At 29.1% G+C, this 26996-nt stretch overlaps 1 protein-coding gene across 9 annotated transcripts in view; it reads right to left on the reverse strand.

Moving 5' to 3' along the window:
• Window positions 1-26996, reverse strand: part of LOC129906545 (protein peanut) — a 96207-nt gene that overhangs the window by 39278 nt on the left and 29933 nt on the right. For 6 of the 9 annotated variants that reach the window (XR_008770825.1, XM_055982339.1, XM_055982342.1 and 3 more), the window contains exons 2-3: window positions 19444-20060; window positions 4231-4452 (exon numbers count right to left, since the gene is read on the reverse strand). Coding sequence is in view for 8 of the 9 variants with exons in the window: in XM_055982339.1 (XP_055838314.1) it covers window positions 4231-4452; window positions 19444-19983 (762 nt within the window). In the remaining variant the exon portion in view is untranslated. The remainder of the gene's footprint in view (window positions 1-4230; window positions 4453-19443; window positions 20061-26996) is intronic. The other 3 variants (XM_055982341.1, XM_055982346.1, XM_055982345.1) reach the window with 3 other exon arrangements.

Here is a 26996-nt window from a genome sequence, read left to right on the forward strand (position 1 = left end):
AAAAATTGACATGATTCATTACAATCCTTTGCAGATATCGTGTCTGCATTGCATTGCGGTCCAATCAATTTAAGTTTGCTGTGTGTCATGAGTCACAATATTTTTATTTTTCCAAGAAAAAATTTAAACACAAATCGAAAACATGTTATGTGTCAATCATTTGAATGGTCCATGAACTAAAAAATTAAGTTTATTGACTTCGTTTTGAACAACAAAAAAATGAAATAAATGTTTTCAATTTAACAAACTTTTTTTATTGGGTCATTTATTGGAATTAATTTCTTTTGTTTAGACAAAAGAATCATGTGTGGCGTTTGTGTCGTGTGTCGCTCAGCTCAATGGGGGTTGAATTTTATGTGTTTTGTTTACGCTGGTTTTTGCTGGTCGTTCTCCGTTTTAAAGAAGACAAAGTTATCCTTGAAATAATTTATTGTTTTTTAACCAAAACAAAAAAAAAAGTATAACGATAAATTGGCGATTACAAAGATAAACACGGACACAATATTCCGTTTTCTGGACTTATACGATAAGGACAAGTTATGGATTTGAAAAGACATTAACATTCGAATTTGACTTACATTTCCATAAGAAGCTTAAGGAAAATTTGAATTTGTATTGGAATTAATTAACACTGGGACATATATTCTTTTTGCGGATTCAAAAAGAGAAATATTGTTTTCCCAAACTTTTGATTTGTTTACCTAAAGTTTGTAAAAATGAGTAAAATTTCAACAAAATCTAAAGTGCCACGAAATAATCTTATAAGTTTTTGGGTAAAGCCACTTAGCCATAATATATAAAGAAGAGGTGGAATGTAAATGTTTATCAAACTGAAATACAATAAAAGCAAAAACAAATTTTACTTTTCAAAATCCTGAGAACATAATTTTTAGTTGTCATCCAAATAAGTCGAGAAATGAGGGGTTTTTTTCATAACACTCCCATTTTCGTATTACTCATTTAGTTTTGACCAATGAGAAATGATAATCTCTTGTTTATGTTTTCATAATACACCTATACCTATACACTGGCAAAATTCTTTGTACGATTTACAAATTTCAATATTTCAATATTTCAAATTTCCAATATTTTTACATATGGTTACTTTTGTATTTGTCTTAAGCATTCGTAAAATGCTAGGTATTTATAATGTATTCTTTTATTGTGTCCCTTTTTTAACAATCACAGTTTGTAACTAGGTGCACTTTAAAGGATATTAAAAACGGAGTATTATTTTTCGTACGAAGAATTGTCGACCAGTGTAGTTCCTCTAAATTGTTGCCAACCCAAAAACCACTCAGAATTACCGTGTCCTCCATTTTTATAGCTTTAGTATACATAGCTCTGGTTTTTCATTACTTCAGTTTTTCATATCTTTGTCGCGCATAACTCCGGTTTTCATATCTTCGTTACTATTTCAAGCAAGGCTTTGTTCGTTGAAAAAATTGATTTTTCAAAAATAATCTAAAAATAATTCTTTTATTTTTTTTTTTTTTTTCTAAAAGCCAGACACGGGTTGTTTGAACGCGACACTACTCGAATTGTCTTGCACTCCATATGTTTTGATGCAGAAATCTTCCTTGGGGTCTAAATAGTAAGAAAAAAGCTTTTTTAAAATTTTCTATCGAGCTATTCGTTTTTTATGAGCTTAATAAGTTATAAAAAAACGTACTTTTACGTACTTTTTCACACGTTTTTGTTAATAACTCTGTTAATAAAAAAGTTTATGGGTAAGAAAATTTTTGACTAACCAAAAAACTTAAAGGAATGCAAACATTTTTTGCGATTTGCCATGAAACCCAAACGAACATAAGATTTTTTTTCATAGAGAATATTCACCAAACATGTTGAATTGATTTTAGGATTTTTCGGAGAAGAAAAGCGATATCGAAATGATTAAAACGGATTTTAAAAGAAGAAACTTAGTTCTTAAAGAAACCGCTACAAATGTAATTATAAAAAATTATCACGCAAGATGACATAACCTCAAAAACTGTTAAAAAAGGGTATTTTTGATTTTCTAACGGTAATATCTCAAAAACTTGATGTGATGGAATTTTTTTGACTTCAGATTCGAGTTCAACATACGAAAAACCATTAGAAAAGTATACCCTGACTTCTATAAAAAAAAACTTTTTGATTAGTGAAATCGAATTGGGCAGAAAAAATGAACGGACTTAGATTCGAATATCTGAAGATCTAAAAATACCACTAATTTGATTGAAATGCCGTTAAAAAGAGGCATATTTCTTCTAAAAATAGAGCCATTATTTGAGTTTCTACCATTATTATTAACAGAGTTATTAACAAAAACGTGTGAAAAAGTACGTAAAAGTACGTTTTTTTATAACTTATTAAGCTCATAAAAAACGAATAGCTCGATAGAAAATTTTAAAAAAGCTTTTTTCTTACTATTTAGACCCCAAGCAACATTTCTGCATCAAAACATATGTAGTGCAAGACACTTCGAGTAGTGTCGCGTTCAAACGACCCGTGCAGATAGAAGCTTTTAAATAAAAAAAATTGTTGAATTTGGTTAGAAAATAAACAAAATTAAAAAGAAACTGTTTAACAGGAAGTACTTTTAGTCATAATTATGAAAAAATAGAAAAATTGTAATTTTGACAAAATAATTTTAATCTTTAATTTAAAATTTGCTGCAGATTAAATTCGAAAACAACTCTTTTTGTTTCTTAAATATTTTTTTTTTTTGTTAAATTGTGAATTTTGTTGAAGTCCAATTATTTGGCTTTTCAATCTCATGACCATTTGTGGATATTTTGACTTTCAAGACTTACATGGTTCGCGTTGATTCAATTATTTTTAATAATTAAGCACTTTTCAAATATAATGACTTTTGCAGTACCTACATACTCAAGCGCTTTAACGTATTCATTGGATGAATCTTGTTTCGCAATCGTACATAAGCTTGATTTTTCAAAGATCTCAACATTAACAAATTTGTAGGCTTGGATAGTATCCCAATATTAATTTGAAGAGGTGTTCTTTCACGCTGGAAAAAAAAAACAGTGCGTTAGTTTTTCTCTGTCGTATTCAACTGGTTTCTTCCTGAAACAATGGAAATAAGCATATGTCCCAGCCTGACGAATCTTCCTCGACCTCTAACTATTGACTGAACGTACCCCTTCTTTCCTAGGTCATGGAAATGATAATTAGTACCTAACCAAAATATCTCAAGGAACAAACAAAATTGATATGCTGGCGAACTGATTTACATAGTAGAAAAAATTAAGTTAGCATGAAGAAACTTTTTTTTTGAATTTTGAATTGGTATGCTACCAATTTTTCAAAAACAATATTTTACAAATTATATGGAAGTTTTCGACTCTGATTATTAAAAGTTTTACTGACACATTTTCTGACAAAACAAATATTCAGAGCTATATAAGATTATAAACAACTGAATTTCTTTTTCAAATGCTATTTTTGAATATTATGATTAGCGAAGTTAATTTTGATTCATTGTTTGCTAAACAGCAGACTTCAATTTTGCTTAAGCTTAATAGTCACTGTGGCGTATGAGTGATTTTGTTTTGTTTGAAATCTTTAATGCTCGAAAAAGACTCTTTTCTGATGGTCAAATAATGAAACAAGTTGATCATTAATGACCATTATCTTTCAAACTATACAATTGGTCGTGCCAGTCACTATGGCGTATGAGTGTTATTTTTTTTTTTTTGAAACTATAATTTTCCTCAAATAATGAAACTAGTACATAACTGACCATTTACAAACCTTTTAAATATTCACAAATATGCATTACTTGGTATGAACTTTTATGTTTAAGAAATAAAAAATACACTTTTCCATGTAATAATGAGAAGTTCGATAAATATTTAAATTCCGCTCTTTATAATTAAAATTACATCAACCAAACATCTTAAGTCACTTTCTCCGTCATTAATAGCCACAAAAATGTAAAAAAAAAAAACTAAAAATAAATTGAATTCTATTCTAAACACAAATTTTTTCGTCTGGTATAATTTTAGCACGATTTTTCATTTAAGAACAGTTTTATTTCTTCTTTTGTTTTTGTTAATCACTCGAATTATTTTACTTTCCAGACAATAAATTAATCACATCCAACAACGACTGTGGCACAACATCAACAAAGCAAAATAGGTATTTTTTCTTTCTATTTTTTTTTTTTTGAGAGATTCTGTTAATTTGTTTGTTTGCAATTTTTTTGGTTTTTATTCTGTCGCTTACCATCACTGTAGCCGATGTTGTATTATTTATTGTTGTTGATAAATTCGTTGATGACATTATTTGTTTGGCAGAATGTCCATTAGTTGATTCATAATTATTAATGCCGCCAATGCCATTCTTTTCAAGTGATACATTACCCATACCACCATTCTGCTCGAGAAGTCGCTGTCGGTTTGCCAACCGATCCAGGCTAGCTAAACGATACGAGCCACCGATTCCCTCCTTTAAATCAAAAAATTAAAATTTAACACAAAATAATGATGATGTTTAATGATCAAACACAAAAAAAAAAACAAAAATCAATAAATTGTGGTTGATTTTATTTTACGCAAATCAAACAAAAAAAAAATTCTAAAATTATTCAAAAAAAAAAAAAAATTTATAAAATCAAAACCAAACTCAACTAAAAAAAAAAAAAAAACGGAAGGATGTTGGTTCAAAAATAAATTAATTGGATTATGTCCTTGTTTTTTTATATTTATTCAATTTCCTGGATTTTTGCATTTTGTTTCCGGAGTTATGTATGTTCGTTAATTTTTTTTTTTTTTTTCAATTTTATTTTTAACCCTCCCGCAAGCACTTCAAAGCAAAAAAGCATTTCTAATTATTTATTATTCATTACAAGGAGTTAAGGCAAATAAGCACACTCTGTTAGTTGGAATCTGTGCTAAAATAAAGCTTAAGCCAATATCAATTAGGTTTACGGTACACAAACTTAAAATAAAAAAATAAAAGGATACAAAATCCCTAATTCCTATTCAAATAACTTTCAAAACCATCAATTTCTATTTTCAAGTAATTTTGACAAATTACTTGTTTTCTTATTCAGGATTCTCTTTTTCATTCGTCTTTTTTTTTTAGGTTATCCTGGAATTCTTTTGTTCTATCAAAAAGTTTATCTCAAAGAAGAAAGCAAAACAAAATACCCACATTGGCATCATTATTGTATTGGAAAAAGGGTGTTGTCGGTTGTGTTATTCTTAAAAGATATGGATTTTCGAATTCATCATTCAGCTTTATCAGACTCCAGAGAGAGACAGAGAGAGAGGAAAAAAAAGGTCAGGTCAGATAAAGAGTTATTTTTATTGTGGACACGATGATGATTGTGTGTGATGTCGACGACAATCAGTTTGCCATATCGAATACAAAGTTTTTTTTGATTATTTTGGGTATTTTGTCAATGTTGTCTTTTGGATTGTTAGACAGAAATTTCACAGAAAATGCGATTGTTCGAGAGGAGAGAAAGAGAAACGTAAATAATCCCAAATTTGAATATGGTACATAATTCCGGATCCCAGATCCCAATTCAAAAGTAAATAAATACACAAATAGGAAAATCAATACAACCCGATTGGAGAAAGGAAGTCGGTGATTTATTTTTGATGATAAGAAGAAGAAAAAAAAAAATAAATACCTAACCTATTTGAAATTAAATTTCTTCAAAAAGTTTGTTTAAAGAGAGAAATGAAGCTATTAAGGCAGATCGAAATCAAAGTAAACAAATCGATAAGAATTGTTATCAGAAATGAGGAACACTGTGGTTGGAGAGTAATTAATTGTTTTTTTTTTATAAATTTCGTTTTTTTTTGTCATGGAATGAAGAATGAATAGAAAATTGTTAGGCCTTTGAAGTGTGCAAGATGAAAAATAGATTGAATTTTAGGCGTTAAAAGGGTTAAAAATCAAATTAATTTTATTCTCAGGTTGTTTTTGAATTAAATTTTATCGATTTAGCCCATATTCATTTATATAATTTTTGAGTCGATAAGATGGTTTTTAGGTGTGTAAAATACTGATTGCTTATGAGTAGTTCAGAAATGTATATTTTTATGGTTAATTTAAATCATATTTTGAATTTTGTTTGTTAAAGAAAATTACTTAATCCGAGCCACGCAAGAAAAATAAAATGCACGACTGGGTCGCACGAACTTGCTCTTAGAGTTCAAGTTGCTTAAGTTTTTAAGGCTTTTTATATAGACTTTTTATATAAAAAAAAAATAAAAAAAAAAAAATCATTTTTCAAAAAAATAAAACAGTATCTGAAATCAAATCGCCCTACAAAACAAGTAGGTACGCAGTTTTATTTGATTTATTAAGGTGCATTTTTAGAAAAAAAAATTTTCAAAATCGTTAGAGCCGTTTTTTAAAAAACTAATTTTTTATAAATAATCTTTGAAAAAAAAGTTTTAAAATAAAATTGGTACGCCATTTTGTAGAAATCACTAATCAACATCTAAAAACAAAATTTCAAAAAAAAAATCAATGTCCCGTTTTCGAAAATTTGATTTTTCAAAAAAAAATTTTCAAAATTTTTTTAAAAATCCAAAAATTATTTTTTTCAAAATTTTATTTTTGGCTTATATTTAAAGTATATAAATGCTTTTGTATAAAAAATTTCGTTAAAATACAATAAGCAGTTTTGCAGAAAATCAGATTTGAAAAAAAGCGGTCCTATGGCAGGTACCGTTAATAATGATTTTCAAAAATTTTTTTTTCTTCAAAAGATAGACCTCGTTTAAAAACTAACATTTAAATTTTTTTAACAAAATCGTTAAAGCCGTTTTCGTGAAATTAAACTTTTCCGAAATTTTTGTATGACAGGTACCGTTATTTTTGGACCAAAAAAATTAATTCTAAAAACCCCTCTGGAGAGCCTCCAAAAAATGCTACATACCAAGTTTGAAGTCAATGGATACATCTGTTCTTTATACAGACAGACGGACTTCCGGGACCCACTTTTTTGGCATTCTCTACCATCGTAATGTCATGGAAAAATGTTATCTCAACTTTTTTTTTTTGTACGAATGCATAATTTGATATATAGTACCTATATCGCAAGTAAAAATATCAGAAAGGTTGAAATCATGTTGAAACAAATTCAAAAAGAGTAGAAAAATGTTTTTTGTTTGCATATTCTAACGGTAATATTTTAATAACGGAAATTGATGGAATATTTCATCTTCAAATTCGAGTAAACGAGTAAACCTTAGATATTAGAATAAAAAAACGGAGTATACATCGATAAATCCATGTGATTTCGAGCACAAATTTCGCACTTGTCAATAGAAAATTATTGAAAGACTTGAAAGACGCCAACCACTTTTGGGACTTTTAATACAAGTATTAAACCAACAACTGTACCTATAGTGTCTAGAACTGCAACCATCCGAGATTTAGGTGATGTGTTTGATAGCGAGTTCAATTTCAGATCTCACTATGATAATACAGTTGCAAGAGCCAACTCTGTTCTAGGTTTCTTTAAGCGGTGGTCTGAGAAGTTTCATTTGTACGACTTTTATTGCAAAATAGAAGCCAGTTAGGGCTCCAACATCAAGTCCATTTAAAAAAGTTCCTATGTATCCCTAGAAAACTTAAAAAACTACCACTTACCTACTTATCAAGAACTGTTAATTTAATTAATTTTTATTATGTAACAAATGCCTTCGAACGCTTTTTTTAAAATACATTTAATAATATTTTTCAATATTTATTTACTTTTTCTAGTTTTATTTTTTAAAAATGTTAGGTTATTTTTTGTAGAAGTTTTCAATTTGTTTTCCCTCCAAACAAAACTTAATTTTTCCAGGCCTTCTCTTAACGTTAAATTATGAAAATAATTTTGTACGCAACTCTCTGTAAACTATGTACTTTTTTTTTTTTAGCAGCAAAAAGTATATCAACTACAAGTGAAGCAATTTTGTCTAAAATCTTCATTGAATTCACTATTTAGAAATTACACAATAATTCAAAGATTTAATGAATGCATTATGTATTTTTTAAATTGTTTTTCAAAGTGAAATTTCCCAACCAATTTTTTTTAACAAAATTTAACAATCGTACATCTCGTCCCGAGAAAAGTCTCTAATTTTGTTTGCCAATAAGTTGGTCTGAGGTCAACTTGGCAGCTTGGCAATTACACTTACTTAAACTGTAAAATAAAGCAACATTCACAAATTGCATACTTTTAGGGTATACACGAAGCTTTGAAATGCTGTTAATTCAACAAAATCGCCAGAGTTGCCATTTCAAAATGCCGTGTTTATTACACACAAAACAAAGTTTTCGATCACCCTACAATTTAAAAAAAAACTTAAAATACACGACTTGATTTTTTGTGCAACATGTTTTGAAACATGTTTTTTTCGAGAAAATCAGAATAAAACATAAATGTTATAAATATTTGACTCTCAAAATTACGCAAAAATCAAGAGTCGCCAATTTAATTTGACATTTTGGGGTTTTGATTTTGGACAAGAATTTGTTGCTCTTTGTTTTTGGTTATTATCGGTAAGTATAAATAAAGTCCGTACTATGTACCTACCTATATTTTTCATCTAGGTTGACACATAATCGAGTCAAAATTTAATTGAATTTTATTATTACATCTACGATATTCATCGTATTTCTGATCATTTTCACACAATATATTTTGCAAATTAGCAGGGAGCACCAAGACGCAAAAAGAAGCATTCTCCTGCGCAGGTAAGTCCTTATAGAACCTGTTAAAATCTTCCTCATTGTATGTCGATTTTATGTTACTTTTTAGCAAAAATCTCAATTTGAATACTTGCTGGTTGAAAATTGTGAGCAAATTGAAAAATGGAAACCAGATTGAAATTTTCGTAAATAGGTTGGAAACTATCAGAAAATGAATGTCAAACGATTACGACAATTTTTGAGTCAATGCGAAATAAGCAAAAATCTATCAATGTGTTTTGCTTTTAATTACAGTTACTATTTATCCAAAACAAAAGACAAACTTTGGTCATTGATTATTTCATTATTAAAGTTCTTAACATTCAACTTTAAATTAACTATTTCTGAACTTGTGTTCTCTAGAAAGTTTTCAGAGAAATAATCGAATAAGCGTTAAGTTTTTGATATCCTATGATGTTTAAACTTTAAGAATCTAGAGAAGTTTTGTTTTTTTCCAAATTAATTCGGTTTTCAAAAATTTTCTCACTAATATCTTCATCCGCACAAGGAAGAAAATTCAATGGTCAAATTTTCTTGGAAAATTTATTTTCGATACCAGTAAATTGCAAAAAAAAAAAAAAAAAAAACAACTTTCGACCAACATTTACTTTCGGTATTTCCAAATATTTTCATGAAATTTTTATTCGCGATAAGAAATCTTGCGAAAGGTATTCCATTATCCTGCTAAAATATAGTTTTTCTAAACTTTCCTTTTATCGAAGGCATTTAAAGTTTACTATATTCGTCCCAAGACCCTCACAACCACTTAGTTATCGAATTTCGTGACCTCGTTTAAGGATCCCTACATATAATTGTAATCTTTTAATGATAAATATATGTTATGTCCCCATTCTGAACGTTAACAATGAACCAAGGATATTCAACATAAAAATAAAATTTCAAAGATATATCCCTTAAGGGAATATCCAAAGGACATTCGAAATGCCAAAGTTTTTCAATTATATGTATGTCCCAACAATATTGTAAGGCTATTTTTACTATGCTCCTCCATCTTGCACTCCTTTTCATCTCTCTCTCTTTTTCTTTCGATAACAACAATTGAATTTATTATAACATCGATAACGATATTTTGATGAATGCCCTGAATAACAAAACATCCTGTTTCTATTTGATATTCACAATTCGAAAAACTAATCACGTCCAATGGTGCGCTGCGCTGTGTTGGAGATAAAAAATAGAAACATACAAACTTTTTTTATGTTTTTTATTCCAGCATTGTCAATGCATTAATTTAATTAAAAATTCCCAGCACACAGTCCAAAGCGACCGGTGTCGATGGAGGTGGCGTCAGTGTGTCAACCCCAAAGCCGATATATACCCGAGGCTGGGAGAGCTGGACTCTTGTCGTTGTTAAAATGTGCAACAAATATTCAACTCCAGCCTCTCGCATTTAATGTCATTATTTTCAGCTCGAGCTTGTGATGGTGGCGATAGCGGCGCGCGGCTAGCAGCGACTACATTCCGATTTGTTTTCCTATGCAGTTAGCCATCTATTAACTAATTAAGCTGTAACAATAATAAATATCATCCAGCAGCAGCTGAATGAGTGACTTTTATAACGATTGCCATTGCGTTATAGTTTTTTAATTTGTTATCTGCGAAATGCCAACGTCATTTCGCAACACCAAATCAATTCTTTGCAAAATGCCAATATGTCAAAAATATAATATAGATGGCACTGCAGGCGGAATTGGTCCTTTCGTCTTGATTCAATTAGTCAAACCAAATCTCTAGAAATTCTCAAGTATTGAACCGATGCAGAATCAGCACTGGCAATTCAAAGAATGAAAAAAATGGAAAAAAAAAACTTGGAATAAAGGAAAAAGCTGGTGCCAATAAACGAGGTCGATGTGCGAATAATAAATCCTCATTCTCGAGTTGAAGATGTAAACACTCTTGATGATTAAAGGGTTAGTTGCACTTCCTTGATTGTGATGCGGCGGCAGTTCGGTTCTATATGGTGCATGGTGATGGTGATGGCTGAGCCTGGATGTGTTGAGGCAAATGCCAGAGAAAATTGTGCACTTGAGCCAATGATGGTGGTTAATTTATGGGGAGATTTTTTCAGCAATATACTTTTTTTTTTTTTAATATAAATGGGCAATGAGCATACTTTTGGAAAAAAAAGGGACGACGACCGTCCCGTCAGTTATAGAGAAGAGTGAAATATGTTGCAAAAAAACCATATTCCAAACCACAACAACAAAATATGAATGAATTAAAAAGATTAACTGCGCTAAAAAGGGGATGCTTTCGTTGCAGTATGCAGCCTCGCACACTAGGGTGCAACTTCAACAACTCGGACAAGAGGCTGTTTTGGTTGAAATTCTGTTAAAACTCAATTAGAGGAAGTGTGTTTGTGGGAAATTGTGATTAATAGCGTTAAGCTCTGTTGCATATTCAAGAGTTAAACATACTTTTTGTTTCAATAATTTTTTTTTTTTTTTCAAAAGCAATTGAAAAGTGAAGTGTAAGCAGTTTTTTTTATGAAAAATTTAAGGACGTCCTTGGAAAAAATTAAAATCATGCAGGATATCACAGAGTATTGAGAATATTGACGTTCCTCAATTTGCGAACACTTTGTGTCGGAATCGGAAAAAAATAATAAAAGAAATTGTAGCCATTGGTTTTTAAACTATTGAATTTTTCACCAAAATAAGTCTAAAATTAGCGGACAAAATCTAAAATGTTTAAAAGAAACTTATGTTTGGCTGGCATACAAATTTGTAGCTTATTAAATGATTTTCAATTCTATAAACTTGGGTTTTATTGAAAAACAGTTTTTTTTTGTTATTCAAAATTGCGCTAAAATAAAACTGAAGTTATTGGACAAAAATACAAAAAATGTTAGTTTTTTTATATCCCACATTGGAGCTTATTAAATTGTTGCGCAAAAATTAATTTTGTATCTTTAATGAGTATTTTTTTTTAATTTCAGTTTTAAGTACCTACACTTAAATTTTTTTTTAACAAATGTTTGGTGCAAACCCTAATTTTTTTTAAAATATTTTGCATTGAAAAAAAAAAAGAAATGTTATTGCAAATAAAAAATGTTCTGCATTGAAAAAAAAATCAATGAAAAATGTATACATTTTTTTTTAACTAATATTCGTTGAATTTCTTAAAATTTTTGCTATTTGCAAATATTTTTCAGTTGCAGTGTTTTTTTTTAATGATTTTGCAATAAATATTTTTTTTAGTACCTAAGTACAAATATTTTTCATTTGCCATAATTATTTTTTAATGCAAATTTGTTGAGCTCCAATAAATATTTTTTTATTTAGGTACAAAACATATTTTTAAAATTTGTAATGGCAAGAAATGCTTTAAAAAAATGATTTTTTGCTCCACACAGTACACGTACTTTTTTAATCAAAATCGTTAGATCCTGTTTTGAGAAAAGCAAATTTTTCAATGTTGGCCAAATAATGCAAATATAAGATTTATTCTATTTAAAAAAAAAACTATTTTCACTTCGAAATGATTTTTAACTTAGAAAAACCGCTTATTGAAAAATCACTATTTTCGCTTCGAAATGATTTTTAACTAAGATGCGGGTTTCTGAAAAATCGCTGAGAATTTGAACTTTAACTTTTATGGATTCTTTGTGATAAATACACTGTTTTTTGTTTAATGTTGCACATCAGTGAAGAATAATTCCAGATGTGGTCAACTGATCTCCTCAATCTTTTTGATTTTTAACACATTTTTCCAAAACAAAATAATCCTTTTAAAAAATATATTCCACGAAATTATTAACGAAACCAAATTCACGGTTTTGCAAATCCAATTCACCCTTTGAAAATCAAATTCTTGATCTTATCAATATAATCTTATTGAAACTGATTCTCTGTCATTTTCCTTAAGCCTGAAGACCTCAATCTTGGTAATCTAATATTTGATTTATAGATTAGGTGAATTTGATTTGCAAAATAGCAATGGACCATAAATCGACCTAGAAATATAAATCACAACAAAAACATTACGGTTAAAAAAACAGCCAAGTTCTCCTATGTTGAAATTATGCTGGCACAAAAAGTATTGAGATGTAAAAGTGCACCAAGTTCTAAATTTTGGGTTCAAATTCGTATCAATCAAATCTTGATTGTTCTCTTGACAATTTTTCTTTTAATTACCGATTTTTAAAGTTATTTAAAAAATTGCCAAGTAAACAATCAAGATTTTATTGATACGAATTTGAACCCAAAATTTAGAACTTGGTGCACTTTTACATCTCAATACTTTTTGTGCCAGCATAATTTCAACATAGGAGAACTTGGCTCTTTTTTAACAGTAATGTTTTTGTTGTGATTTCACTACTTTTTGCAAGGTATGGCTGTAGAATTGAAAATCTCTATATTTGATGAAAATTCAGTGAAAATGGGCGGTTACCACGCCCCCTGGCTGAAATTCTCAAATTTTAAATTTTTTCCTTTGTATAAACTACCAGCTCTACCATTCTACTAAATTTCAAGATTCTACGATAAATCAGAAGTGCTCTATAACATTTGATGAAAATTCAGCGGAAATGGGCGGATGCCACGCCCCCTGAATCGAAAATCTCAAATTTTCGATTTTTTCCTTTGTCCACAAGTCCTATCACCGTGTAAAATTTCAAGTTTCTACGATATCGGGAAGTTCTCCATAATTTTGATGATCTGTCAGTGAGTCAGTGAATCAGTGAGTCAGTTACGGTTTGTCCGATTTTTGAAGCTCTATATCTCAGAAACTACTCATCGTAGGAAGCTGAAATTTTGTGAGGCGTTTTCTTTGACCAGCTCAACAAATGTAGCGAGTTTGATATTTCTAGTATCTTTGGTGTGGAAGTTAGAGGTGTAGTGCCAAAGTTGCTAGAGAACTTGGCTGGGCAATACCGTGCCCCTTGATTAAACTTGACATTAATGCATTATCTTTTGTCGAAAAATCATGATCTTCAGGGCTAAAACTCATCTTTCAAGCAACGGATTTGAAATTTTGTAGACAACTTCATGTACTACAGAAGATAGAGTTTTCTTAAATGTATCTTAACATTGTTATATCCTTTAAAAATTTAATTATTGTATGTAAAACTTTTTTTGGTTCCTGGGTTAGTAGTGCATAAAAAAATCCTAAACATAAATTTTTATCTTTTTTTTTGTAGTTTGAAGCAAAACTCATGTCATAACCTATAACATTTCTAACATAAAATAAATTAAATAATTTTTACATAAAATCCAAACAAAAACAAACTTGAATACGAAAACACTAGAAAGGTTCATCGGCATAGATTCACCGTCGTCGTCGTTGGTCGTCGTAACTTTATTCCATTTTTTACCAACAATGCAAAAGTTTTTTTTTATATATCCTTTTCTATCCTTTTCTATGCTAAAAAAAATATCTAAGTGTGCAGTCCTTCCTGTGTGAGATTACAAAACTCCTTTAAATAAACATCCTCTTCCTTTTAATGCCCAAGTGTGTACTATAAAAACTAAATTGTAATAAAAAAAAACAAGAAAAAAAAAAGATAGGTATAACCAGGATACACTCTCTCTTTCTCCTTTTTTTTCCATTTTTTGCATCTTCTCTAGGACACTAACTCCTCTAGATGATAGCTTTGACAAATTGCATAACTTTTTTTTTTCTTCTTCTATAGTTTCCTTTATTTTTTTTATGACGACCAACTAGGATGACGATGATGATGATGACAACGAACGAATGGTTTTTTGGTCTGACTGGTGTCCTGTGTGTGTGTACTGTGTACCTTCTTCATCCTTTCTGGGCGAGAGATATGCACATTCAGGTTGGTTGAGCGAAAGAGAATTAAAATTTGCTCATAGAAAAAGAGACGGAAGTTATAATTCCAAATGGTAATTAAAAGTATTTTTAATGCAAATGTAACTAAAATGTAGTTACCGTTAAAAGAGGACGATGAAGGAAAAGGGAACATTAAAACATAAAATTACCACTTATTTATTCAACGAACTCGAAAAGCGATGACTTTTTTTTACTATTTTTTTTTTTTTGTATTGATATGAGAAATTGTGTAGTAAAGTGAAATTTATATAGAACACTACTCGATGGTTACGGACGAGCAACGGTAACAGCACTTTTTTTTTCTATATTTCAACTGACTGAAGAACAATATTACGGGTGAATGAGTCCAGTACACGATGCATATTATGATGGAAAAAAATGGGGAGAATGGGATTGGGAACACCAATGAGGAGTGAAATTCGTTACACAAATCCAACATTCGATTCAATGAGCATACAGTGGGGTGGAAAAAACACTGTCGATAAAAAAAAAATAATTTCAGTTTTGAGTAATTTAGAATGTAACTCGATAAAAAAAGTGTTAAAGATTGTATATAGAGTTTTTTTTTTTTAATTCGTGATTTTTTGTGAGAATGGTCACACTAGTTACTTTTGATACCTATAACTCGAAAACTAAGCCAAATTTGAAAATTTTACAACTTTTGTAGAAAATTAAATTTTCTTTCGAAATGGAAAGCTTTAAAAATTTTATGAAATGATTTATGTCAAAATATTAGCAAAAACAATTTAATAAAACATCGATAATCTTTTTTAATATTTTGGCTACTTTCAAGATAAGATCTTCGAACCTTTAAAAACCAATACTTTTTGGTATTTTAAATTAACTACCTTTAAAATTTCATTTTTGTCAGAATATTTTTGCACATCACTGTAAATTCCTGTACTACTCCTGTATGTATGGAATCTTCTTCAACCGATATCAAAGTTGAAATCATCAAAAGTTAATTTCAGAGTTGAACTACTCATATGTAGCTATGTTATGTTGTATGTGTACTTACCAAACCAACTTTTATACGGAATCAGAACGATAAAAAAATGTGTGAACTTTGGCTCAACTCTTATTAAATGGTTAAGTGTCGACACACATTTTTCAGTTCTTTTTCAGTCTTTTTTTTTTTGTATTCATTTTACCATTAAATATATGTATAGTTAAAGAGGATTTCTATATGTAGATATTTACAGATTCAGAGAGATCAATTTTTTAAAATTGGAGAAAAAAATCTATACATAAACAGAATCTTTTATTTTATATATTTTTTTTTACACATGAATAAACAAGTTTTTTTTTTTTAATGAACTATCGAACAGAGTAACGGATGCATATAAACAACTTTTTAACTTTACATTCCAAAAAATATGAAAGGATTTTTTTTTTATACAAAAGTTTATATAAAGTTGTATTGGCGATTTTTTGCCAGTTTACCAACAACCATAAGAATAATAATAATAATAAATGACGTAACAAGGAACGAACTAGATATACGAATATATATATATTTTTTTAATGTAACGAGAACTCGGAACGAACAAAATGCAAAAAACCAAGAAATATACAAGTTTCTAATAAAATGCTATAAAAATGTTATAATAAATTTTATTATGTAACAAGAATAATAATTTTTTTTAATATAAATAAATGTATGAACCTTCTAATAAAAAAGCAATTATTGATTGTTTGTCGGATTGGTAAGTAGTTAAAATTAAAAAAGGAAAACTATTTTTATAACAGTAATAAAGATGTTAGTAACTTAAAATTTAAAACTTTTTTAAAATCTACGAAATCAAGAATAATTTTTTAAAACTTAATGGTTTTTAAAATGTTATTTTCGAAAAGCTTTAGACCGGAGCAATTATGTTCAATAATATATGTTTAGTGCCACTCGTGTTCTTAATGTGCGAAATATTCAGGATTTAAAAAAATTGAAAATTAAGCAGGATAGAAATATTAATGTAGTAGATAAAGGTAACAAAAAGTGATAGAAATAAAATTGATTTGAAATCGATAGATATTATAAATATAGGAAAAAAAATCCACACTGAACGTTTAAAAACCAAAACCGTCAAATTCAATGTTTGAAAAATATTTCACCAAAAATAAGCGAGAACCAAATTTGAAATAATTTGTATGTTATACGAAAAGGAAAATTAAATATCTGGACATGTACCTAGCTGTAAATTTTTTAAATATTAACTAGTTGAAACTCGATTAACCGGGATGGTCGGGACCGAGCCCATTACGGATAATCGAAAATCCCGGATAATAGAACTTTTTTTTCAAGAAAAAATTTATATGTTTTTAAGTTTTTATTAAAAAATTTATTAAAAAAAAAAAAGAAAACAATTAAAAAATTATTTCATAAACGTAACAATTCACATTTTTTTTGAACATACGTTACAATATCACGAGATTAATTACAAGTATTATGAACTTTAAGGAAAATTAAAAAAATTTTGCATGTTTAGGTTTGTTTTTTATTACCACAGGGCTTAGCTGGACAAAAAAAAAAACGCAGTCTGGGCTAACAATTTACATGTTAAATGCAGCAACACCTCAGTCCATTGGGCTAAGTTGTTAAGCCCGATGATATCCCTGGGCTTAAAGGTAGAACTATAATTGACTGAAGCGTCCGATGAAACGGAGGGGAACAGCGCTTCCAACCGCACTCGACGGATGAAAACTTATCAAAAATTCAAAGAAAACAACAAAAAAAAACGTAGGATTTGACATTAGCTTCCGACTGCTTCCTCCAATTATAATTCTGGGTTAACTTTTTAAGCAGTTTTAAATCTGTGGTATATTTTCATAAATTTTTTAGAATTGGTTTACAAACGGGAAAACTGACGTTTGTAATGACAAAATTTATTTAACTAGTTTTGCTAGCATACATTTTTGTATCTCTTTGTAAAACATACAAGAAAAATACAAGAAAACCCGAAAGCGATAAATATGAAAACTCTAAATTTTCTTTTTGTCTGCCTATTTCGGAACATTCAATAAGCAGTGCTGCCATGTATCCGGTTAAGCCCTTAAGGCTTTTTTTTTGTCCAGCTAAGCCCGGTGGTAGTGAAAAAACACACCTATTGTGTGACAGGGGATTTTACCCGTTGCTTTTCTTCGATTGAATTAATGTGAATGCGATCAACTAGCAGTAAATCCTGATATGTTGTTCCAGGATAATTCTACTTTTCAAAAAAAAAAAAAAAAAAAAAAAAAAAATAAGAAAATAAGACTCTCTACAAAAAAATATAAAATTTTTTTCTTTATTTTTGAGTGCCGATTTTGTATTTTTTAGTTAAATTTTCTTTTTTCCTGTTCTAATATTACGCATAGTAGAGATTATTACGGATAATAGAGTTTTAATAAATAAATTTTGTTTATTTTCGAGAAAGAATTTCAAATATTTTCATGACGGATAATAGAGCGTCCCGGTTAATCGAATCGCGGATAATCGAGTTTCAACTGTATTCAGTGTCTTTTTAACATTATAATTTTTAATATTTCATATTTTAATAATCTCTTTTTTTTTAACGTAGTTGGCAACAATATAATGCCAAAATGAAAATGAGAAAATCAATAGAAAACTTGTCAAAAATTGTTACCAATTAAAATAGCATAATTAAAGAAGGTATGTTATTGATTTGGAAATTTTAGGAATTTGTTTTCATTTTTTTTTTTGATTTTTTTTTTTTGAAAATGATCCATGATGGATCATGTTTTTCATATCAATTTAGCTAATATTTAACTTATATACTGATTTAAAAAAAAAATCTATTTAAACGTTTATTCAGCCCACCAGTTTTTGGCAACCATTTTGAATTAATAATGTTGGCAGTTTTCTTGTACTAATAACTTTCAAGCTTAATAGCTTTTAAGCTTAATAGTTTCTATCCCATCTGGGTAAACAAACAAAGTCTCAGGAGAACTTTGCAGTAACTACTTTAAACTTTAACTTAAGAAACTTTCATTGATAAAGAATTTTTATCGAAAGACATTTATGTACATTTAACTTTGATTTTTTTTTTTTTTTCTTTAGAGATTAATCGAACTGAAAGTTACTTTTTACAATTGATTTTAATAATGAAAAATTCTATATCAACTTTCAAGCCTACGCGAGCCTAGCCCAAAATTTTAAACTTTGTGTCTATTTTAACCTGACTATTATTTATCAATAAAATTCTTTGTTGATTTTGTTTGTCTGTACGTGACGTTTCTCTATATATTTTTTTTTAATCTTTTAGTAAAGTAAGAAAGCAGTAGAATTTTTTCTGTTGGATAGCGACTTTGACGATCTATCGGTAAGTAAGATTTGTCTGTACGTGACAGCAGAGTGCTACGTTTTGGTAAATGAATTTGTAATTTTTCCATTTGTTAAAAATTCATTTTTTGTCATTTGCAAAGTTTTGTTTCAGCTTTGGTTGGCTGTCACGTACAGACAAATCTGCTTTATATTTTCAATGTGTCAAAAAATTATAAGAGTTGTCTTAAATATTTCTACAATATTTTCATCCACGCAAGTTTTCTTCATTTATTTACATATTTATACAAATTATATTACAATTTTGTTATTAAAACTTAGTTATGTTTTGAAAAGAATTATACTTTTATGTATACAAATACTTTGAGTATCTTGAGGATTAGGATATACTACTTTTTTTTTATAGAAAATTTAAAAATTAATTTAAAACTAAATGTAAAAATAGAAATATATTCAACTATAACCAATCCAACGACAAAACAATCAATAACTTATAAAAAATTTTGCAAAATAAATTTCAAAAGAACCATTCCAACGAGTTTTTTTTTGTTTTTGTTTAAAATTTTTTTTTTCTAAAAAAAAACTTTACAAAAATGAACAAAATAAACAAATTTAATAAATCGAATCAAAAAATTTAGATTGCATACCTTTTCCCTTTCAGCTCGATCCAATTTGGCAAAATCATTGCGCTCACGATCGATTTTGCCAAAACTCGACGAATATTTGGGCAATGTTGGCGGCGGTATTGGTCGAGCTGCAATCGCCGGCTTCTCACCGGTGCCCGGTGGCAAATGGGCTTTATTCACACTGTGGATACCAGCCGTTAGGGTACCTGAACTACTGAGATTAATATTTGTCGAATTAACATAATTGTGTTTATATGCACCGGGGGAGGAGAGAATCGGTTTGGTTGGTGGAATCGGGGGTGGTCCTATGGATTTCGATGTAATTGTTGATGTTGGTGGATGATGAGTTGATGATGGTGGGGGCCCTGATGCAGATGAGGATGTGTTATTTTGTCCACCAATGCTTCCGTTATTTGTTGTTGTATTTGAATTGTTTGAATTGTTTAGCAATGCACTGGATTGGCCTGTGTTGTTGCTGGTGGTAGTGTTGTTATTGTCATTGGCGCCAGTGTTGCCACCATTTGATGCAGGAGTTGTATTTGCTGATGTTGTTGTACTCATTTTAACATAGTTTTGTATGTTTTTTTTTGGGTTTATTTTACTTTTTGTTTAAACTTTTTTTATTTCATATTAAAATCCTGAAAAATGATGAAAAATGTTTGGGTTAGGAAAAAACTTATTTGGAACTTTCAACATTTTTGTGAGTTCCTCGAAAAAAATCCAAGAGAAAGAGAGCGGAATACAAATTTCTCCAGCAGATGTTCTGCTACTTCCTCTTTTTTATTGATGTGACGTTGGTTTATACAAACATGGGCAACGATGCATAGAAGCATAAAAGAATCTGGATCAAATGTCCATTTAATTGGGATTCATCGTTTATTTTTTTTTTTATTCGTCTTCATTCGCGATCGTTTATGTCAACTTTTATGACAACTGACAACCCCATATATGGAAAGGGGGAGAGAGCGTTGCAAGCAATAATATAAAAAACGATTACGCGATTTGTTCTATAAGGTTGATTTAATTTGGTAATTTATGCTGCTGCGCTTTTAGTTTTGTGATTTTTTTTTATGGTTTTATGGGGCACAAAAGGGGGCAATGATTAATAAACGGATATGAAACAGACAACTATGAAAACAAACAGTTAAATGACCAACTTAACGATAATTATTATTTATTATATGAACGAGAATGTTTGTTGTTGTAATTTTGTAGTAATGAAGAAAAAAAAAAATATCACAAGTTTTTGTCTCTAGTACTGTCTAACTGGAGGGAGGTCTTTTAATAGTATTGGGCTAGTTTTTTAAACATTGTGGATGAGCTCTGATTAGATGGATGATGAATATAAATTAATGAATGAATGTAGATTAGATTCAAAAAGTATATAAAAAAGAATGATGTCAGAGATTTGTTTAAGGATCATTTAATTGGTCAAAGTGGCTTTTGAATAAATCTAAGTGGAATATGCAAATGAGAAAATGGTGTCAAATAGATTTTTTGAAATTATGGGAACTTATAGTAAAACTTACCGAAAATAATGCTAAGAATTTTAAAGAAGAAAAGAGTTTTTTATGAAAGAAAATACTGATTTCAAACATATGTAACTTTGAAAAAATATTAAAACACTAAAACTCTATAAGCTTAAGCAGTTCAGAAATTTTTATTGTTTAGCTTAACATTCACACAAATGCTGTTATGTCAACAGTTGTTACTCAAAATATTGTATTCGATTTTGGAAAAGGAATGTTTCGTAACTGCATATATTCAAAAATAATTGAAAAAACAAACTGTTTCTGTTGTTTATTTTGTAAACAAACTTCGGTAAGACTTGTATACAGAAATTATAGAAGCTCTTACAAAGCTATCTATCAAATTAACAGGTTTAATCATGTACTTATAAAGCAGCTTTAACATTTTATGTCAAGTTTCAGTTTCTTTATTGCCGCCAAACGTGCTTATCGTGGTTATACTCTGTCTACTTTAAAAAAACAATCAAATTGATAAATATTGTTAGCCCAGTTCAATAAAATTTTAGTCTAGTAGAGAATTTGAAAGCGAGAAAATAAATTTACTGTACAATTTGGTGTGATTTGGTTTAATTTGGTCACTGTGGCGTATGAGTACTATTTTTTTTTTTTTTGTTGCATCAACAGAATTGAACTACTGAACACCATTCATTTTATTACAATTACCATTCACCTTTTATTACAATTACCAATTGAAATCAAAGGAGTGTAAGGACTACAGACTTTTAGGAATATTTCTTCGTTGTTTCTTTTTTTCGATATAAATGTCATGTCGTTTCATTTAATCAGAATCTGTTTAGCTTACGTCACGAATTTCTCTCCTTAAATCAAAGGTTTTCTTTATAAAATGACAGTTTGATTGTTAAAAATCACGGATTTTTAATAATATGCAGAATAATTTGGTCTAGTGGTTATCCCTATGAAAATCAATAATTGAAATTTTGTACACAATAGCTATAAATTAATAAATAAACAATAATCTTTTGACCAAGAAATTCTCAATTCAAAAATATCTAGGCTCCGTTCATTAAAAATGCATGCCCACAAAAAAGGTACAATTTTAAAAAGTTTTTTACAGTGTCTTTAATAATGAAATAATTTGTCCAAAAGTTCTAGGTCGTCACAAATAAGGGTTGTATATGCTACCTTTAAGCAAAATTTTATAGAAACACAAATTTAAAGAAACTGCATAAATCCAGAAAAAGAATTAAATGGAAAATTTTTATACAAAACCTACGCACATATCCGTTAAAAAAAAAGGTTGCACTATTCTATGAAAAAAAAAAAATATGTCACAAAAGTTTCCTTTTTTCTGTTTTGTATTGTTTTCTTGCAATATAAATTCCATTTAAAAAATTCTTCTTCCTTGTTGCAATCGGAAATTGCACTTAAGGCAAGAAAAAAAATAAATAAAAAAAATAAAAGTACTTTCCTCGTTGTTTTGCTACAAATTCTTATGTCAATGAAGTGTTTTAAGTTAAAAAAAAATTCCTTAAGGCTGAGTGTCTCGAACATGCTAAACTATTTTTAGATTTTTTTTTCTTCACTTTTCTTTTATTTTCAAATATAGTTTGTTGATATTATGCGTTGTATTAGAAACATTTCGTTTTTTTTTATTTATTTATTTGAAAAGGATAGTAAGTAGCACTTAGTGTTTATAATTGAAAGAATTCTCAAAAAGAGTTTATAGTTTCAATTAATCTGATAAGTTTAAAAGGTTAAAGGTTACTAACATGTACCTTAATCCAATTAATACACATTGAAGTGATTCTTTACAAGGACATAATCGAAAACATCTCCTCAATTTTCTTCGACAAGACAAGTATAAAGTAACAAGATAAAATTCTAAAAATATCTCTTTTGAATTTCGATAAAACAAAAGCAAAATTAGTACCACCCTAATCTAGATTAAGTATATACTTGATTGATTTTTTTTAAAGTAACCTTTAAATAACTTATGATATTGTATAAAAAATGTCAGAAAGATTAAGACCGTTTACACGATGAATAAAAAAAATATTTGCAACCTCAATCCCACTAAACGAAACTTCCTTTTTTTTTCTCCAACGTGTAATGACTCCTTTTATCCCCGCCATCTTCCAAACGTGAATTGCGGGTAATATTAAGGATAAAATCTTCTCAAGAAAAACCTTAATATTGTTGATGTAGCTTTACATCTCTTTCCTTCATAAATCTTGCAACAAAAATGACATCATTCGTTCACGTTATAAAAGTCCTAAAACTTATATGAATTATCCCCATGTGGCCTATTTTTTAAAAGTCTCATTAAATAGACTTTGTGTGTAAGGTTTATTTTAGGACTTTTTCGTTGTTGTTGTTGTTTCTGAGTGGATGATGTACCTTTCTGTATTCTTTTACTTCTTCTCATTCTTATAGTTTTGTGTTTGTGTTTACCCTTTCGTGTCTTTTAAATTAATTTCTACGTCCTTACTTAATGACTTTCTTGTTGGTTTTTTGTGTCTATGTCTTTTAAACTAAATCACTGTTTGGGTTTGAGGGGGGTGATCTTTAAACCCTCTTCCCTCTTTGAAGGTATACCTATTAAATAAATGGTTTATTCTATCTTCTATTATGTGAAGTCGCAGATTTACTACCTTAAGGATTTAGTCTTTTTTTTGTGTGTTGTTTTGCTTTTTTTGTATATCCTAAAGTAGTTGCATGAAGAGAGTAAAGGACAATCATGCGGGATATATATATAATAGTGTATGTTGTGTTGTTTTGTATTTCACTTGCATGCAAAATGTTAATTAGTTAGTTTGTTGTGTGTAGAGTAATGAAAAAAAAGAAGAAGGAAAATAGGTAATTTAACTTTAACCTTTGCGTGCATATGAAGAATAAAATTAGTCCTGCGAGGAAAAAAATGCGATTAATTTTTGTTTTTTTTTTTTGAATAATGTTCTACATGTGGAAGTTGGAAATAAATATAATTATTTTTTAAACAGTTGGTCAACTGATGAAATCACATGACAACATGTTTTTTAGGTTAATAGATATTTGCACTAGATTCTCTTTTTGAAGGTATTTATTAATGCTTTTTCTAATTGTTTCATGAATACAACTATTATATCTGAATAAGGTCAGTTTTTTTAGATTGGGTTAATGTTCCATTACTACTTCATTCCACTTTAGCTAAATGACCAAATGTAGGTAACTATTAAATGGACTAAAAGCTTTTTTAACCCTTTATTATAATCGTTTACTCGTAAAATACTTATCATAACTTGATAAAAGAGGAGTCTTCGAAAGCGTCTTTCTCGTCCGCTGATTATAGGTTATGTTAAGTCCTCTTATATGGTGCCTTCTAGAGAAAAATCTATGAACTAGGATTTTTACCTTTCAGAAAATCCTTTACCATCTAAATATTTTTCACGATACTCACTATTTTTTTTATATATTTCAACAATATTTAAGTATGTTTGTTTATTTAAGTATGTTTGTTCTCCCATTACTTGTAAACTATTTTTCGTAACTTGCCAAATGAGTAATCTTTGAAAGCTTCTTCGTCGGCCCCTGATTATAGGCTATGTTAAATTACCTATTTTTTTATGGCGCTTTCTTTTGGATTTAAGACAGAAGAAGAATATTTGACATGCTTCAACATATTTGAAAAACTAAATAAATAAGATAAATGACAAGAATCAAATCGAGTGTAAAAACAAACGAACAAAAAAAAAAGAAAAGTGGCCCTATTAGTCAACCTTGGGGAACCTCATTAAAAATCAGTTCAGCTTGTTTCATTTTACCTAGAATACCCTGTTCAAGTTCATACTTTTATGAATCATATTTTAAAATTTATTTCCTTCATTCATAAAAAATATTTCTCAAATAAAAAAATTAGAATAAGTCACTTTTGACTTTAAAACAAAACAAAAGCATCATCATACCAATCAAAATGTAAATTTTAACTCTTTTCTCTTTTGCATATGTTTATTTTGCGTATTCATATAATCAGTCTACGTTAAATCTATTGTTGCATATTCCTTATGTCGTAGACACTCGTTAGCCATCCAAATCAAAATGCAAAAACCACCCATTCCTTGAAGAATATGAGAAAATAAGTAAAAGCAAGAAATAACCATACATAGAATCCTTCTTTGCTGTGTTATGTTATCCCTTAACGAATATAACGCCCAAAGGCACAAATACAATAGACACCCTCTCTCTACCTCATCCTTACAATCCAAACAACAACCACTCTCAATGTTAAAAAGGGCAGAAAAAAAGAGGTGAAAAGGCAACTCTTTTACTTTTTTTTTTTATTTATTTTTGACGCGACTTAATTACGTGTGTTTGTTTTAATATTTTTCCCTTTTTTTTCTTCGTTTTTTATTATTTTGCATTTTCCCTTCGAGCACTCACTCATTACGAAATGCAATAGATGCGCATATTAGGGGTTGAGTGGAAGGGCCCCCGACAAAAGTGCTGTTCTACACCTACCCAAAGGCAATAAAAACCTAGCTCTCCCTTATCCTTCTTTCTAAGTTGGGTTCTAGCAAACGATTCTGAAGCAATATTTTGTGTATAATTTTTTTTTGTATTTTCAATTTTTCACCCTATTGCCACCCTCGGTGGTGTTATTTCTCAAAACCTAAATGCTAGAACGCAATTTTTATGCATTTATTTTTTTTTTCTCTAGTGTAGATGTTTCATTTCCCTTTCCCTTTTCTTCTTGTCGTGTAATGTTGGGTGGGTCGTCGTTTTCAGTTGGCAACGTGCAATATTTCCACTCAAACCCAATAACGGCTTGTCAAGTGCGATACTTTGCTCTCTCGGTTCTTTGACAATTTCGAACTTGTACAATCAAGTGTCTGTGTTCACTCACAATTATTTTTTTTCCCTTAACACACACAAAAAAAGGAAGAAATACAACAAAAAAAAAAAAAAACTGAAAATTGTCCAATAAAGAGAACATAAAGACAAAGATTTTCTGTGATAAAAATCACGATTTAGCTTGAGGGAATGGAATTGTTTTACGAAATTGGTGGAATTGTGTGTTTTTAAGTGGGGTTCCGTATGGTTGACTTATAGGGCCACTTTTGTTTATTGTTTTTTTTTTTTTACATTCGATTTGGTTTTTTTGTTATTTAGGGAATTGAAATTTTTTTTGGAAAATTGGGTTTTCATGACAAGTTGTGTCCTTAATAACCGCAATTAGCTTTTCGACATGTACATGTATTGATTTTTGAGATAGGAGAATATTTTAGACAGAGAAAAAATCCCTAGAACCTTAAAAACTTCTATAAAATTATAATTTGTTATAAGTTTCACGTAACTGAGTTCGAATGTATGATTTCGAAAGTTTGTTATTAGCTGAGACTTTCGACCTATTAAAGTTTAACATTTTAGGAGGAAACAATACAATTTTAGTCAGAGTTTTTGAAGCCGAAATAATCGTGTTTTCTTTCGAGAAGTACCCACATAATCATGTTTTTTTTTTTTACTACAAGGGACTGATTATTTCCGCAACTATTATTGGACTGTCAGTAGATTCTACGGATTATTTTGACGCAATGAAAGCTTCAATTTAAATTTAAGAAAAAAATGCGAATATTAGCTTATTTGCTTGAAAATATTGACTTTTCCCGAAGAAAACTGTATAGAGTAGAAATTTTTGCTTAAACACTCAACATTAGTAACTTAAAACGTTTATATCTTTAAGATATCATATTAGTTTTAACAGACTTAAAAAGCTTTTTTAAGTTTATTAAATATTGTTGTTTGCCTATAGCCTTTTGCCGCATCGGAAAAAATAAATTCACTTTGATATACTTTTTCCTCCTATCTCCCTTTTGTTTAATCAAAATTGATTGATGTATGTTTATTTTTTTTCTTTTGTTTTATATTTAACATAATATTTCAAACAAAGTTGTCATCAGTTAACAAGAAAAGCATGTTAACTGTAACAAGAACTTTTAAGATTCATCCTCATCCAAGATCAACAACAAAAAGTAAAATCAAAGAAATATAAAACAAGAGATGTAAAAAATATGAAAACAAAGAAAACAGGACATCCCATCGGGATTGCTT

This window comes from Episyrphus balteatus, chromosome 1, assembly GCF_945859705.1.
Source record: "Episyrphus balteatus chromosome 1, idEpiBalt1.1, whole genome shotgun sequence".
NCBI lineage: Eukaryota > Metazoa > Arthropoda > Insecta > Diptera > Syrphidae > Episyrphus > Episyrphus balteatus.